Consider the following 13005-nt stretch of genomic DNA (forward strand, 5'->3'; position numbering starts at 1 on the left):
TTTCCAAAAGTGCTTCCCTGCAACTATGTCCTGCAGGATACAGCCTATGTTTTCATAGCAGTCTCAAAGAACCAACTCTTAGATTGTTGATTCTCTGTATTGTTTCCCTTGTTTCCATTCCACTAATTTCTGCTTTCGTTTATATTATTTCTTGTTGTCTACTAGATTTTCACTTTGCTTTTATTATATTTTATTATTAAATCATTATAATTTAAATCTATATATATATCTATATATATATATATCATTATATATATATATATATCATCTATATATATCATTATATACTTCCCTCCTCCAAGTCCTTCCAGATCTTCTCCCTTTCCTTATTCACTGAACTATAAGTTCTTTCTTACAAACAAAAATTCAATACAGTAAAATCCTCACCAAAACCAAGAAAACAAAATAAAACCAAAATCAAAAGGAAGAAGAAAAAAAAAACAACCGGCAACCGAATAAAAGCATTAAAAAGAAGAAGAAGAAACTGCGGAGTCCTTTGTATGTTGGTCAACTACATCTGAACATGTAGCCTTCCCTGGGGTGGTTGATTCAACCAGTGTCACACTATTGGAGAAACCTGATTTTCCTTCTTCCAGCAGGTATAAAGGACACTTCAGTTATTAACTTTTATCTAGTGTCTAAGTTTTCATTTGTTCATTCATTTTTAAATACAACAAAATAAATATAATAAGACAAAAGAAAAACTATCATACTGAAGTTGGACATGACAAAACAACAGAAGGTTAAAAAAAAGTTCTATAGAAAGCACATGAATCGGAGACCCACTCAATGGCACTCTCAGGAAGCCCTTAAAAACACTAAACTGGAAGCCATATGTAAGCGTAGAGCATTTTATTTATTCTTGCTTTTCAGAATTCTTGACTTTCAACCAGTCATTTATTTTTGACCTTTCTAACTTCTTTAGTGTAGGTGCTGAGAGCTGCACATTTCCTTTTTTGGACTGCTTTTAATGTATTCCAGAGGTTTTATTGTATTGTGTTTTCATTTTCATTTGGTTCCAGAAATTTTTAAATTATTTTTGTCCTTATTCATCTTTGAGTAATACGTAGTTTCATTTTCCATGGACCTGTGTAATTACTAGAGATTTATTTGGGGCCAGGTAAGATACATCCAGTTTTTTGTTTTTTCTAAATTCATTAAGATTTTTTATTTTGAGACTGAGAAGTTTGAGCTAGAAGGATGGCTCCGTAGTTAAGAATCAGGCTTGCTTTTCCAGAGGACCTGGGTCAAATTCTTAGTGCCCACATGTGGCTCACAATTGTCTGCTCTAGTTCCAGGGATTCTGATGCCCTCTTCTGGCCTCCAGTGGCACCAGTTACGCAAGTGGTGTGTATGTGTATATGCAAACAAAATACTCAGACACATAAAATAAAAGCTAATAAATCTTTTTTTTCTTAAAAAAAAGATTTGTTTTATACCTGAAGAGAAAAACTTTCATATTGAGTTCCTTTTTCCAATAAATGCTTCAGTTTTGTTCTGTTTTGTTTTGTTTTTTTCAATGATGGTCTTCACATATATGCTGCTTTATTTACTCCTCACGACGGTCTTAATGAAAATACACTCGTTCCTGGTTTACTCTTTTTTTTTTTTACTTTTTTTCATGTTTTATTAATTACACTTTTTCATTTTCTATCCCCCCATAAGCCCCTCCCTCCTCCCCTCCCATTTCTGAATGCATGCCCCTCCCCAAGTCCACTGATAGGGGAGGTCCTCCTCTCCTTTCTGATCTTAGTCTATCAGATCTCGTCAAAAGTGGCTGCATTGTCCTCTTCTGTGGCCTGGTAGGGCTGCTCCCCCCTCAGGGGGAGGTGATCAAAGAGCAGGCCAATCAGATTATGTCAGAGGCAGTCCCTCTTCCCATTACTAGGTAACCCTCTTGGAAATCGACCTGCCATGGGCTACATTTGTGCAGGGGTTCTAGGTTATCTCCATGAATAGTCCTTGGTTGGAGTATGAGTCTCTGGGAAATTCCCTGTGTTCAATTTTTCTTGTTCTGTTGCTCTCCTTGTGGAGTTCCTGTCCTCTCCAGCTCTTACTATTTCCCACTTCTTGCATAAAATTCCATTCACTCTGCCCGACAGTTGGCCATCAAGCTCAGCATCTACTTTGATAGTCTGCAGGGCAGAGGCTTTCAGAGGCCCTCTATGTTAGATTCCTAGTTTGTTTCCTGTTTTCTTCTTCTTCTGATGTCCATCCTCTTTGCCTTTCATGTGGGGATTGAACATTTTAGTTAAGGTCCTCTCTCTTGCTTGGTTTCTTTAGATGCATAGATTTTAGTGGGTTTGTCCTACGTTGTATGTCTATATGAGTGAGTATATACCATGCGTGTCTTTTTGCTTCTGGGACAACTCACTCGGGATGATCCTTTCCAGGTCCCACCATTTACCTGCAAATTTCATGATTTCCTTATTTTTCATTGCTGGTAATACTCCATTGTATAGATGTACCACAATTTCTGCATCCATTCTTCAGTTGAGGGGCATCTGGGCTGTTTCCATCTTCTGGCTATTACAAATAAAGCTGCTAAAAACATGGTTGAGCAAATGTCCTTTTTGTGTACTTGAGCCTCTTTTGGATATATGCCTAGGAGTGGTATGGCTGGATCTTGAGGAAGCGCTATTCCTAGTTGTCTGAGAAAGCGCCAGATTGATTTCCAGAGTGGTTGTACAATTTTACATTCCCACCAGCAGTGGAGAAGGGTTCCCCTTTCTCCACAACTTCTCCAGCATGTGTTGTCACTTGAGTTTTTGATCTTGGCCATTCTGATGGGTGTAATCTCAGGGTTGTTTTGATTTGCATTTCCCTAATGGCTAATGAGGTTGAGCATTTCTTTAAGTGCTTCTCTGCCATTCGATATTGCTCTATTGAGAATTCTGTTTAGCTCTGTTCCCCATTTTTTAAGTAGATTACTTGGTTTGCTGCTTTTCAGCTTGTTTAGTTCTTTATATATACTGGATATGAGTCTTCTGTCAGATAAAGGGTTGGTGAAGATTCTTTCCCAATTTGTAGGCAGTCGTTTTGTTTTGAAGACTGTGTCCTTTGCTTTACAGAAGCTTTTCAGTTTCATGAGGTCCTATTTATTGATTGTTGCTCTTAGAGCCTATGCTGTTGGTGTTCTGTTCAGGAAGTTTTCTCCTGTACCAATAAGTTCTAGGGTAGTCCCCACTTTTTTTCTAGCTGATTTAATGTGTCTGGTTTTATGTTGAAGTCTTTGATCCACTTGGACTTCAGTTTTGTGCAGGGTGATAAGTATGGATCTATTTTCATTTTTCTACATGTAGACATCCAGTTGGACCAGCACCATTTGTTGAAGATGCTATCTTTTTTCCATTGTATGGTTTTGGCATCTTTGTCAAAGATCAGGTGTCCGTAAGTGTATGGATTTTTTTCTGGGTCCTCTGTTGGGTTCCATTGATCCACCATTCTGTTTCTATGCCAGTACCATGCAGTTTTTAAAACTGTTGCTCTATAGTACAACTTAAGATCAGGGATGGAGATACCTCCAGAAGATCTTTTATTGTAGAGGATTGTTTTAGCAATTCTGGGTTTCTTGTTATTCCATATGAAGTTGAGAATTTTTCTTTCCAGGTCTGTAAAGAATTGTGTTGGCAATTTGATGGGAATTGCATTGAATCTGAAGATTGCTTTTGGTAAAATGGCCATTTTTACTATGCTAATCCTGCCAAGCCATGAGCATGGGAGATCATTCCATCTTCTCATATCTTCTTCTAATTCTTTCTTCAGAGACTTGAAATTTTTTTCATACAAGTCTTTGACTTCCTTGGTTAGGGTTACTCCGAGGTACCTTATGTCATTTGTGGCTATTGTGAAGGGTGTTGTTTCCCTAATTTCTTTGCCAGCCCTTTTGTCTTTTGTGTACAGAAGGGCTACTGATTTTTTTGAGTTAATTTTGTATCCGGCCACTTTGCTGAAGGTGTTTATCAGCTGTAGGAGTTCCCTGGAGGAGTTTTTGGGGTCACTCACGTATACTATCATATCATCTGCAAATAGTGATAATTTGACTTCTTTCTTTCCCACCTGTATCCCCTTGATCTCCTTCAACTGTCTTATTGCTCTAGCAAAGACTTCCAGCACTATGTTGAAGAGATATGGGGAGAGTGGGCAGCCTTGTCTTGTCCCTGATTTCAGTGGGATTGCTTTAAGTTTCTCTCTATTTAGTTTGATGTTGGCTATAGGCTTGCTGTATATCGCCTTTACTATGTTTAGATATGTGCCTTGTATCCCTGATCTCTCCAATACTTTAAACATGAATGGATGTTAGATTTTGTCAAATGCTTTTTCAGCATCTAGGGAGATTATCATGTGGTTTTTTTTCTTTCAGTTTGTTAATATGGTGGATCACATTGATGGATTTCCATATATTGAACCACCCCTGCATACCTGGGATGAAGCCTACTTGGTCATAGTGGATAATATCTTTGATGTGTTCTTGGATTCGGTTTGCAAGTATTTTGTTAAGTATTTTTGCATCAATGTTCATAAGGGAGATTGGCCTGAAATTTTCTTTCTTTGTTGAGTCTTTGTGAGGTTTAGGTACCAAGGTGACTGTGGATTCATAGAATGAGTTTGGTAATGTTCCTTCTGTTTCTATTTTGTGGAATAGTTTGAAGAGAATTGGAGTTAGCTCTTCTTTGAAGGTCTGGTAGGATTCTGCACTGAAGCCATCTGGTCCTGGGCTTTTTTTGGATGGGAGACTTTTGATGACTGCTTCTATTTCTTTGGGGGATGTAGGACTATTTAGTTGATTTACCTGGTCCTGGTTCAGCTTTGGTAAGTCAAATCGATCAAGAAAATTTTCCATTTCATTTAGATTTTCAAATTTTGTGGCATATAGACTTTTGAAGTAAGTCCTAATGATTGTTTGGATTTCCTCAGTGTCTGTAGTTATGTCCCCTTTTTCAATTCTGATTTTGTTGATTTGGGTGGTGTCTCTCTGCCTTTTAGTTAGCTTGGCTAAGGGTTTGTCGATCTTGTTGATTTTCTCAAAGAACCAGCTCTTGGTTTCATTGATTCTTTGAATTGTTTTATTTGTTTCTAATTGATTGATTTCAGCCCTGAGTTTGATTATTTCCAGCCGTCTACTCCTTTTTGGTGTGTCTGCTTCTTCTTTTTCTAGGGTTTTTAAGTGAGCCATTAAGTTGCTTGAATGAGCTGTCTCGAATTTCTTCTTGAAGGCACTTAGTGCTATGAACTTTCCTCTTAGCACTGCTTTCATTGTGTCCCACAAGTTTGGGTATGTTGTGTTTTCATTTTCATTGATTTCTAGAAAGACTTTAATTTCTTTCTTTATTTCTTCCCTGACCCAACTGTCATTTAGTAACAAGTTGTTCAGTTTCCATGTGTGTGTAGGCTTTTTGCTATTTCTGTTATTGTTGAGGTCCAGCTTTATTCCATGGTGATCAGACAAGATACAAGGTATTATTTCAATCTTCTTGTATCTGTTGAGGCTTGCTTTGTGACCAACTATATGGTCTATTTTGGAGAAGGTTCCATGAAGTCCTGAGAAGAAGGTAAATTCTTTTGTGTTTGGGTGTAAAGTTCTGTAAATGTCTGTTAGGTCCATTTGATTCATGACCTCTGTCACGGACATTGTTTCTTTGTTTAATTTCTGTTTTGTTGACCTGTCCTTTGTTGAGAGTGAGGTGTTGAAGTCTCCCACTATTAATGTGTGGGGATCTATATGTGGTTTAAATTTTATCAATATTTCTTTAACAAATGTGGGTGCTCTTGTATTTGGGGCATAGATGTTCAGGATTGTGATGTCTTCCTGGTGGAATTTTCCTTTGATGAGTATGAAGTGTCGTTCCCCATCTCTTTTTAATTTTGGTTGAAAGTCTATTTTATCAGATATTAGAATGGCTACTCCTGCTTGCTTCTTGGGTCCGTTCGCTTAGAAAATCGTCTTCCAACCCTTTACCCTCAGGTAATGTCTATCTTTGTGTCTTAGGTTTGTTTCTTGTATGCAACAGATTGCTGGATTTTGTTTACATATCCATTTTGTTAATCTGTGTCTTTTTATTGGAGAGTTGAGTCCATTGATGTTGAGAGAGATTAATGACCAGTGGCTGTTAGATACCTTGATTTTGATGTTGGCTGTGGTCATAAGGTTGTGTGCTTGGTTGCTTTTTGTTTTGCTGTAGTAAGGTTAATTATTCCCTGTGTTTTCTTGAAAGAAGCTAATTTTTTGGGGTTGTATTTTCCCTTCCAGTGTCTTCTGTAATGCTGGATTTGTGTGTAGGTTTGGTGAAATTTGTTTTTGTCATTGAATATCTTGTTTTCTCCGTCTATGAGGACTGAGAGTTTTGCAGGGTATAGTAGCCTGGGCTGACATCTGTGTTCTCTTAGGGTCTGCATGATATCCGTCCAGGCCCTTCTGGCTTTCATAGTCTCTGTTGAAAAGTCACGTGTGATTCTAATGGGTTTGCCATTATATGTTACTTGGCCTTTTTCCCTTGCAGCTTTTAGTATTTTTTCTTTGTTCTGTATACTTACTGTTTTGATTATTATGTGGCGGGAGGATTTTCTTTTCTGGTCAAATTTGCTGAGTGTTCTGTAGGCCTCATGTATTCTTATTGGCTTCTCCTTTAACTTGGGGAAATTTTCTGCAATGATTTTGTTGAAAATATTTTCTGGGCCTTGGAGAAGGGAGTCTTCTTTTTCCTCTATACCTATTATTCTTAGGTTTTGTCTTTTCATATTGTCTTGAATTTCTTGGACAGTCTGTGTCAGGAATTTTTTGGATTTAACATTTTCTTTGACAGATACATCAATTTCTTCCATTGTATCTTCTACACCTGAGATTCTTTCTTCCATCTCTTGTAGTCTGTTGGTTATGCTTACCTCTGTAGTTCCTGTTTTCTTCCCTAGATTCTTCCTCTCCATTATTTTCTCCATTTGTGTTTTCTTTAATTTTTCCAATTCTATCTTCAGGTCTTGAGTTGTTTTGTTTACTTCCTTCACCTGTCTGATTGTACTTTCCGTTTTTCTTTTAGTTCCTTCAACTCTGTTTTTTTTTATTTCATTCAGTGCTTTAAGCATTTCCTTTCTAAAGGCCATAAACAGTTTGGCTGCAGCTTCCTCTATTTCTTTATGGATGGCAATATTCTGTTTGAGTTTATCTTCCTCTATGTCTTTACATATCTTATTTGTTTCCTCTGTTATCATCTTCATGAGCATAGTTGTTAGGTCATCTTCTTGGATTTCAGTTATGCTGGGGTGTCCAGGGCTACTTGCCCCTGGGTAACTGGGTTCTGGAGATGCCATATTGCTCTGTCTTTTGTTGCTTGAGCTTTTACGCTGGCCTCTATCCATTGTGCTATCTTAGGTGTTTGGAGTTATTTTCTGGTGGTTCCTGGGGATCCTATGGTGGAAAGAATCTCCTTTGCAGAAAGCTGGTTTTTCCTGAAGGATGTCTTCTCAGCTGTTTGGGTATAGTCCCTGGATGGCTGGCGTTTTTTCAGGAGTTGCTGCTGCTCACCTCAGGGATAGAGACCTGAGTGGTAACTGTGGTCTTTGTTAGTCGAGAGGGTTCTCCTCTCACCCAGGGAAGTCCTGAGGACAGCTGCCCTGTTTCTGGGTTTCTTGCTGTAAATTTAATGATCAGCTGCTGTGACCCAGTTGGACATCTGACGCGCAGCAACTGTTTGTGCCTGTGTCTGGAGCACAGCTGAGTGATGGCGGCTCGGCCCCGCTGGTCTGCTAGTCTTCTTCCAGGGAAGGATTGGGTGATTTAAGTCAGTACAGTTTCCTTCCTTCCCTGTGGATTCTCTGGAGACAGGGACTCTCAGTCTCTTTTTTTGCCCTGGTGCACACTGCTCAGTCTCCGCCAGCTGGCTGGCCGCAGAAACTGCCTGTGTCTGGAGCACAGCTGAGTGATGGCGGCTCAGTCTCCGCCAGCTGTCTGGTGTGCAGAAACTGCCTGTGTCTGCCTTTCCAGCCTTTGGGAGCCTGGGTGTCTGCCTAAACTGGGTAATTTTCCCAAGACCTTTTCAGGGTGGGGGTGTTGGCTGAGATCAGACCAGCTGTTTCCCTCCCTGTGTGTTTGCACTGGACAGTGAAACTCATTCGCTGGTGCCCTGGTGCCCACAGTTCTATCTCAGGCGGCGAATCAGGTGCGCAGGCAGGCAGGGCTCTGTGCCGGAGCCTGGGTCCCCGGCTCTGGCTCCTAGCTGGTTCCTGGGGCACCCATGGAACCCGAGTCTTTTCCAGGGGATGTCTGGGTGACCTAAGGTCGGTCCCAATCTTTTCCTATACCGTGGGGTTATCTCTCGACTGAAAATTCCAGTCTCTGATAGTGTGGTGCACACGGTTCAGTCTAGGACCGTGACCAAAGACACTGGCTTGTGGCTCTGGGCTGGGGCTGGGGCTGGCAGCCGGCAGCCAAGTGTCTGGCGGAACTGGATCTCTTCCGAGGTTTAGCCAGGTGAGTTAAAAGTTGATTGAATCCCCCACCGTGGGGTATCCTCTCATCTGGGAAACACAATGACTATGTTCTATGGCCGCGAGTTCTGATTGCTGGTCACTGTGCTCTTGGTTTTGTTTTTTTTTTTTTTTAACCTATGAGGTCCTCACTATGTATATCATACAAAAATTAAGTAAGTAAGTAAGTCTTTTAATTAAATTTTTTGTTGAACACTTTTTGGACATTGCCTTCCTAGAAAGCCCGGGCTTGCTTGGAGCTTACTGTTTAGACCATGGTCATGACATGATTATATTCTTACTCTTGCCTCCTAAGTGCTGGTATTGCCAGTACACCAAGCTCAGAGATTTTTTTGATAGGATTTCTCAGGAATTTGATACAAGAAACATTTGCTTAAACATGAGAAAATTGTATGCTTTTGAGAAATGTCCTTTAATATGATTACTGAGAAATAATATCCAGACTTGGATATTAATATTTTGATACAATATTTGGATTTTAATATTTTGATACAATTCATCTATAATTGATCTCCTTTTGTTGATTATAATAGGTACACACATTAAGGATTTGCTTACATATTCAGGACAAATATATTCAGTAGAAGGAGCACAATATTGTGCTTAATGTTTAAAGTGCAGTAAGTTATCTTTCTCATAAGAATTACAACATTAATAAGATGAAACAATTATTCAATGAATACTGGCTTTAAAATTGCAAATACAATCTTTACTGTAAAAGTTATGCCTTAGGGTAATAACATGATTAATATTTCAGATACCTATGGAGCTATAATAAACGATTATAGATAGCTTTCACTTAACTCACAGACTACATAATAGGCTACCTGTAAGTCAGCCCCACAGGGAGATTTGACTCTCTCCCTGTCTTTAGCTCATCTTTTCTTTTCTCTTCCAAGTATGGGATTCAGTATCTCCTAATGAATTTCTTTCTAAACTATACTGTTAGTTCTCTGATTTCTTAAAACACATACCATGGACCCCATTTGCCTACAAAATAATGAAGTTTCTCTGTCCCTAACAAAAACAAAAATGCAGCACTCTTCCCTTGAAGTCTACAGAGGAAGTTTATTGTACCCGTGTGTGTGTGTGTATTGTGCATGCACAGACAATAAATAGTGTGTACAATAAAGCACAATTTCAATAGCAATATAATTTATCATGAATAAGAACTGGTTGGACAGTGCTCTTAACCACTGAGCCATCTCTCCAGCTCCACAAGGAGAACTACAGAACCAAAAAATCTGGGCCTAGGGGTCTTTTCTGAGACTGATACTCCAACCAAGGACCATTCATGGAGTATGGTCCATGAATAGGGTCTCCTAGAACCCCTACACGGAGGTAGCCTGTGGCAGCTCAGTCTCCAAATAGGATCCCTAATAAGGGGAGGAGGGGCTGTCTCTGACATGAACTCAGTGGCTGGCTCTTTGATCACCTCCCCCTGGGGAGGGGGGCAGCCTGACCAAGACACAGAGGAAGACTATGAAAGACAGTCTTGATGAGACCTGATAGGTCAGTATCAGAAAAAAGTGGAGAAGACCTTCACGATCAGTGGACTGGGAAAAGGGCATGAGAGGAGATGAGGGAGGGAGGGAGGAAAGAAGGGAGGCAGGGGCTGGGAGGAGATGAGGGTGGGGCTGCAGCTAAGATACAAAGTGAATAAATTGTAATAAATAAAAAATTATATAAAAAATTGGTTGGAATCAGTGTATATTGTATCTCAAGTTTTCTTTTAGTTAGCAGCTTTTGTTTTTCTTGTTTGGAGGAAAATAATGGATAGAGTATGAATACCTTATACATATTCTTGGTTGTTAGAGAAGCAATGAAAGATTTTCCTTAAACAGAAGTTTAAAGATAAGGTTGTTGTTATGCTCGAGAGCACAGAATGACCATTAGTAATTTATTTTGTTGATATTATTAATAAAATCAACAGATATCACCCCACATCATCATGAATCTTTCCATTCATTTCTCTGTGAAATTTTATAATCTGCTAGACAATGTACATTATATTTTTTCCATTTTTTATCCATTTTTTGCTTTCCATTTTTCTTCTCTATGGAATACATCTCATTTCCCAATGCAATTCTCAATACTAGGATTGACAAAACTTTCTAGGGATTTTGATCATCAACTCTGTCCTTTGGAAACCTAGAAAGAGTGGCTTTAGCCAAATACCTCAAAAGGATGGAATCCATCAAGATATGTAGAAAGTAAAAGTCAAAATTTTTAAGTATTTTCTTTTTAAAAGACTAGTAGATATATAGTTGACAGTTTACAAAATATGGGACAGTTATGCACTTCATCTTGCTAGAAATTCATGCAATAGTTAATTTTTTTTTCAGGACAGGATGTCACTATGTAGCTCTGGCTGTTCTGGCCTTAGCTATTTAGATAGACCAGGCTGGCCTTGAATTCACAGGGATCAATCTTCATCTGCCACCCAAGTTTTAGGACTAAAGGCATGCACCGCTATGCCTGGCTGTGAAATAGTTAATTCTTTTTTTTTAATATTTTATTGTTTATTATTATTAGTTACATTTTATTAACTCTGTATCCCAGCTGTATCCCGTTCCCTTATTCCCTACCAATCCCACCCTCCCTCTGTCAGCTTCTCTCTGCCCCTTTCCAAGTCCACTAGAGGGGAGGACCTTCTCCCCTTTCATCTGGCCCTGTTTTATCAGATATCTTCAGGGCTGGCTGCAAAGTCCTTCTCTGTGGCCTAGCATGACTGCTCCTCCCTTGTGGGTGCAGAGGTCAAAGAGCCTACCATTGAGTTCCTGTCAGAGATAGTCCCTGTTTCCCTTACTATGGGAAACCAAATGGTTATTGAGCTACCACAAGCTTCGTCTGAGCAAAGGTTCTAGGTTATATCCATACATGGTCCTTGGATAGAGAAACAGTTTCAGAAAAAAAAAACCTGTGACCAGATATGAAATAGTTAATTCTTGAATATGAAATTTAAGCCGTGGTAAATGGCAAGCTAAATTAATTTTACATATTTTGCAAAATGACATAAAAATTAATGTTTTGTTGTTCTGAGTCATTCTTGTTGTCATTGCTATTGCTGTAGCTTGACAAAATAGATCAGCAAACATTTATTTATTACCAATTCCTTAGGTTTCTACAATAAATCTCTAAATAAATACAAAGCAAGGTACTTATATGGTCTTCTTCATGCTTGTGCAAATTGCAGACAAATTAGGCCTACAGTTTGCAGTAACTGAAGAAACCATTGCAGTATGGAAAGACAGACATATGTAGACAGAGCAGAGCTATTGAATGCTAAAGAGATAAGATTGGAACTGAAGCCCTTCTAAGCCACAAATATGGAGGGTAGGTATAAAAGGTTATGTTTGCTTTGTTCCCCTGTGATACACTGAGACAAGAAGTCTCTTCATTGCTCCTTTCATGTCCTTGTTCCTCAAAGTATAGATGAAGGGGTTAAGCATAGGAGTCACCAAACTGTAGAACAAAGACAGAAGTTTGTTCTTGTCCTGGGAATTAGAAGATGAGGGTTGTACATACATGCTAATTACTGGTCCGTAGAAAAGAGACACCACAACAACATGAGAACCACATGTATTAAAGGCTTTTTTCTTGCTCTCTGAGGAACGAATCCTAAGCACAGTCGCTACAATGAACCCATAGGAAACAAGAATTAGTGACAGGGGAACCAGGGAGTAGAAAGTCCCTACAATGGAGAGCATAGCGACATTGAATGCCGTGTTAGCACAGGACATCTTGATCATCACTGGGACCTCACAGAGGAAGTTGTCTACCTTGTTGTTTCCACAAAATGGCAGCTTGACAGTGAGGGTTGATTGAAGCAAGGAGTTAGCCAAACCACTCAGCCATGCCACGGACACCAGGAGGATACAGAGCTGCTGGTTCATGATGGCTGGGTACCTTAGAGGTTTGCATATGGCAATGTAACGGTCCAAAGACATCACAGCCAGAAGGATGCACTCGGTAGCCCCCAGGAAGTGAAAGACATAAAACTGCACCACACAGCCTCCATAGCTGATAGATTTATCTGGACCCCAAAGATTCAGAAGCAGCTGGGGGATGGTGGTTGTAGTGAAACACAGGTCCAAGAAGGAGAGGTTGGAAAGGAAGAAGTACATTGGGCTGTCCAGTTGAGGATCTAGCCTGGATACGACAATAATTGTGATATTTCCCAGCACTGTGCAGACATAAGCAACAAGCACTATTATGAAGAGGGGCATTTCCAGCCATGGGTGGTTAGAAAAACCCAAAAGAATGAAGATCTTTGGAGCACTTTCATTGCCTATATTCATTCCTGTTGTTGACTGGCGGATTCAAATGAAGATGAAGACTTGTATTTTAGTATGAAGTTTCTATGATGGTCAAGACATTGAATTAAATAAAATAGTTACGTTATTAATATACTTTTCTTGTAATCCATGCCACTGAACCGATTTGATACTTGAAAACATAAAAATTAATAGTCTAAAGACACAAATATCCTCTTTTAGCATCTCTGAGAAAGATTAATGAACC

The 13005-nt window shown here is 39.3% G+C and overlaps 1 protein-coding gene across 1 annotated transcript; it reads right to left on the minus strand.

Annotated features, from left to right (window-relative positions):
• Positions 1-11831: 11831 nt before the first annotated feature.
• On the minus strand, positions 11832-12782 carry LOC129669136 (olfactory receptor 2B11-like). The gene has a single exon (XM_055597241.1). It carries the CDS (start codon positions 12780-12782, stop codon positions 11832-11834), a length of 951 nt encoding a protein of 316 aa, XP_055453216.1.
• Positions 12783-13005: the final 223 nt, after the last annotated feature.

Source organism: Psammomys obesus, unplaced genomic scaffold, assembly GCF_907164565.1.
Source record: "Psammomys obesus unplaced genomic scaffold, mPsaObe1.curated_primary_1811, whole genome shotgun sequence".
Classification (NCBI taxonomy): Eukaryota; Metazoa; Chordata; class Mammalia; order Rodentia; family Muridae; genus Psammomys; species Psammomys obesus.

What these genes read in the sequence shown, in the direction of transcription:
- LOC129669136 (XM_055597241.1), bottom strand. Translation starts at nt 12,782, where the DNA reads ATGAATATAGGCAATGAAAGTGCTCCAAAGATCTTCATTCTTTTGGGT.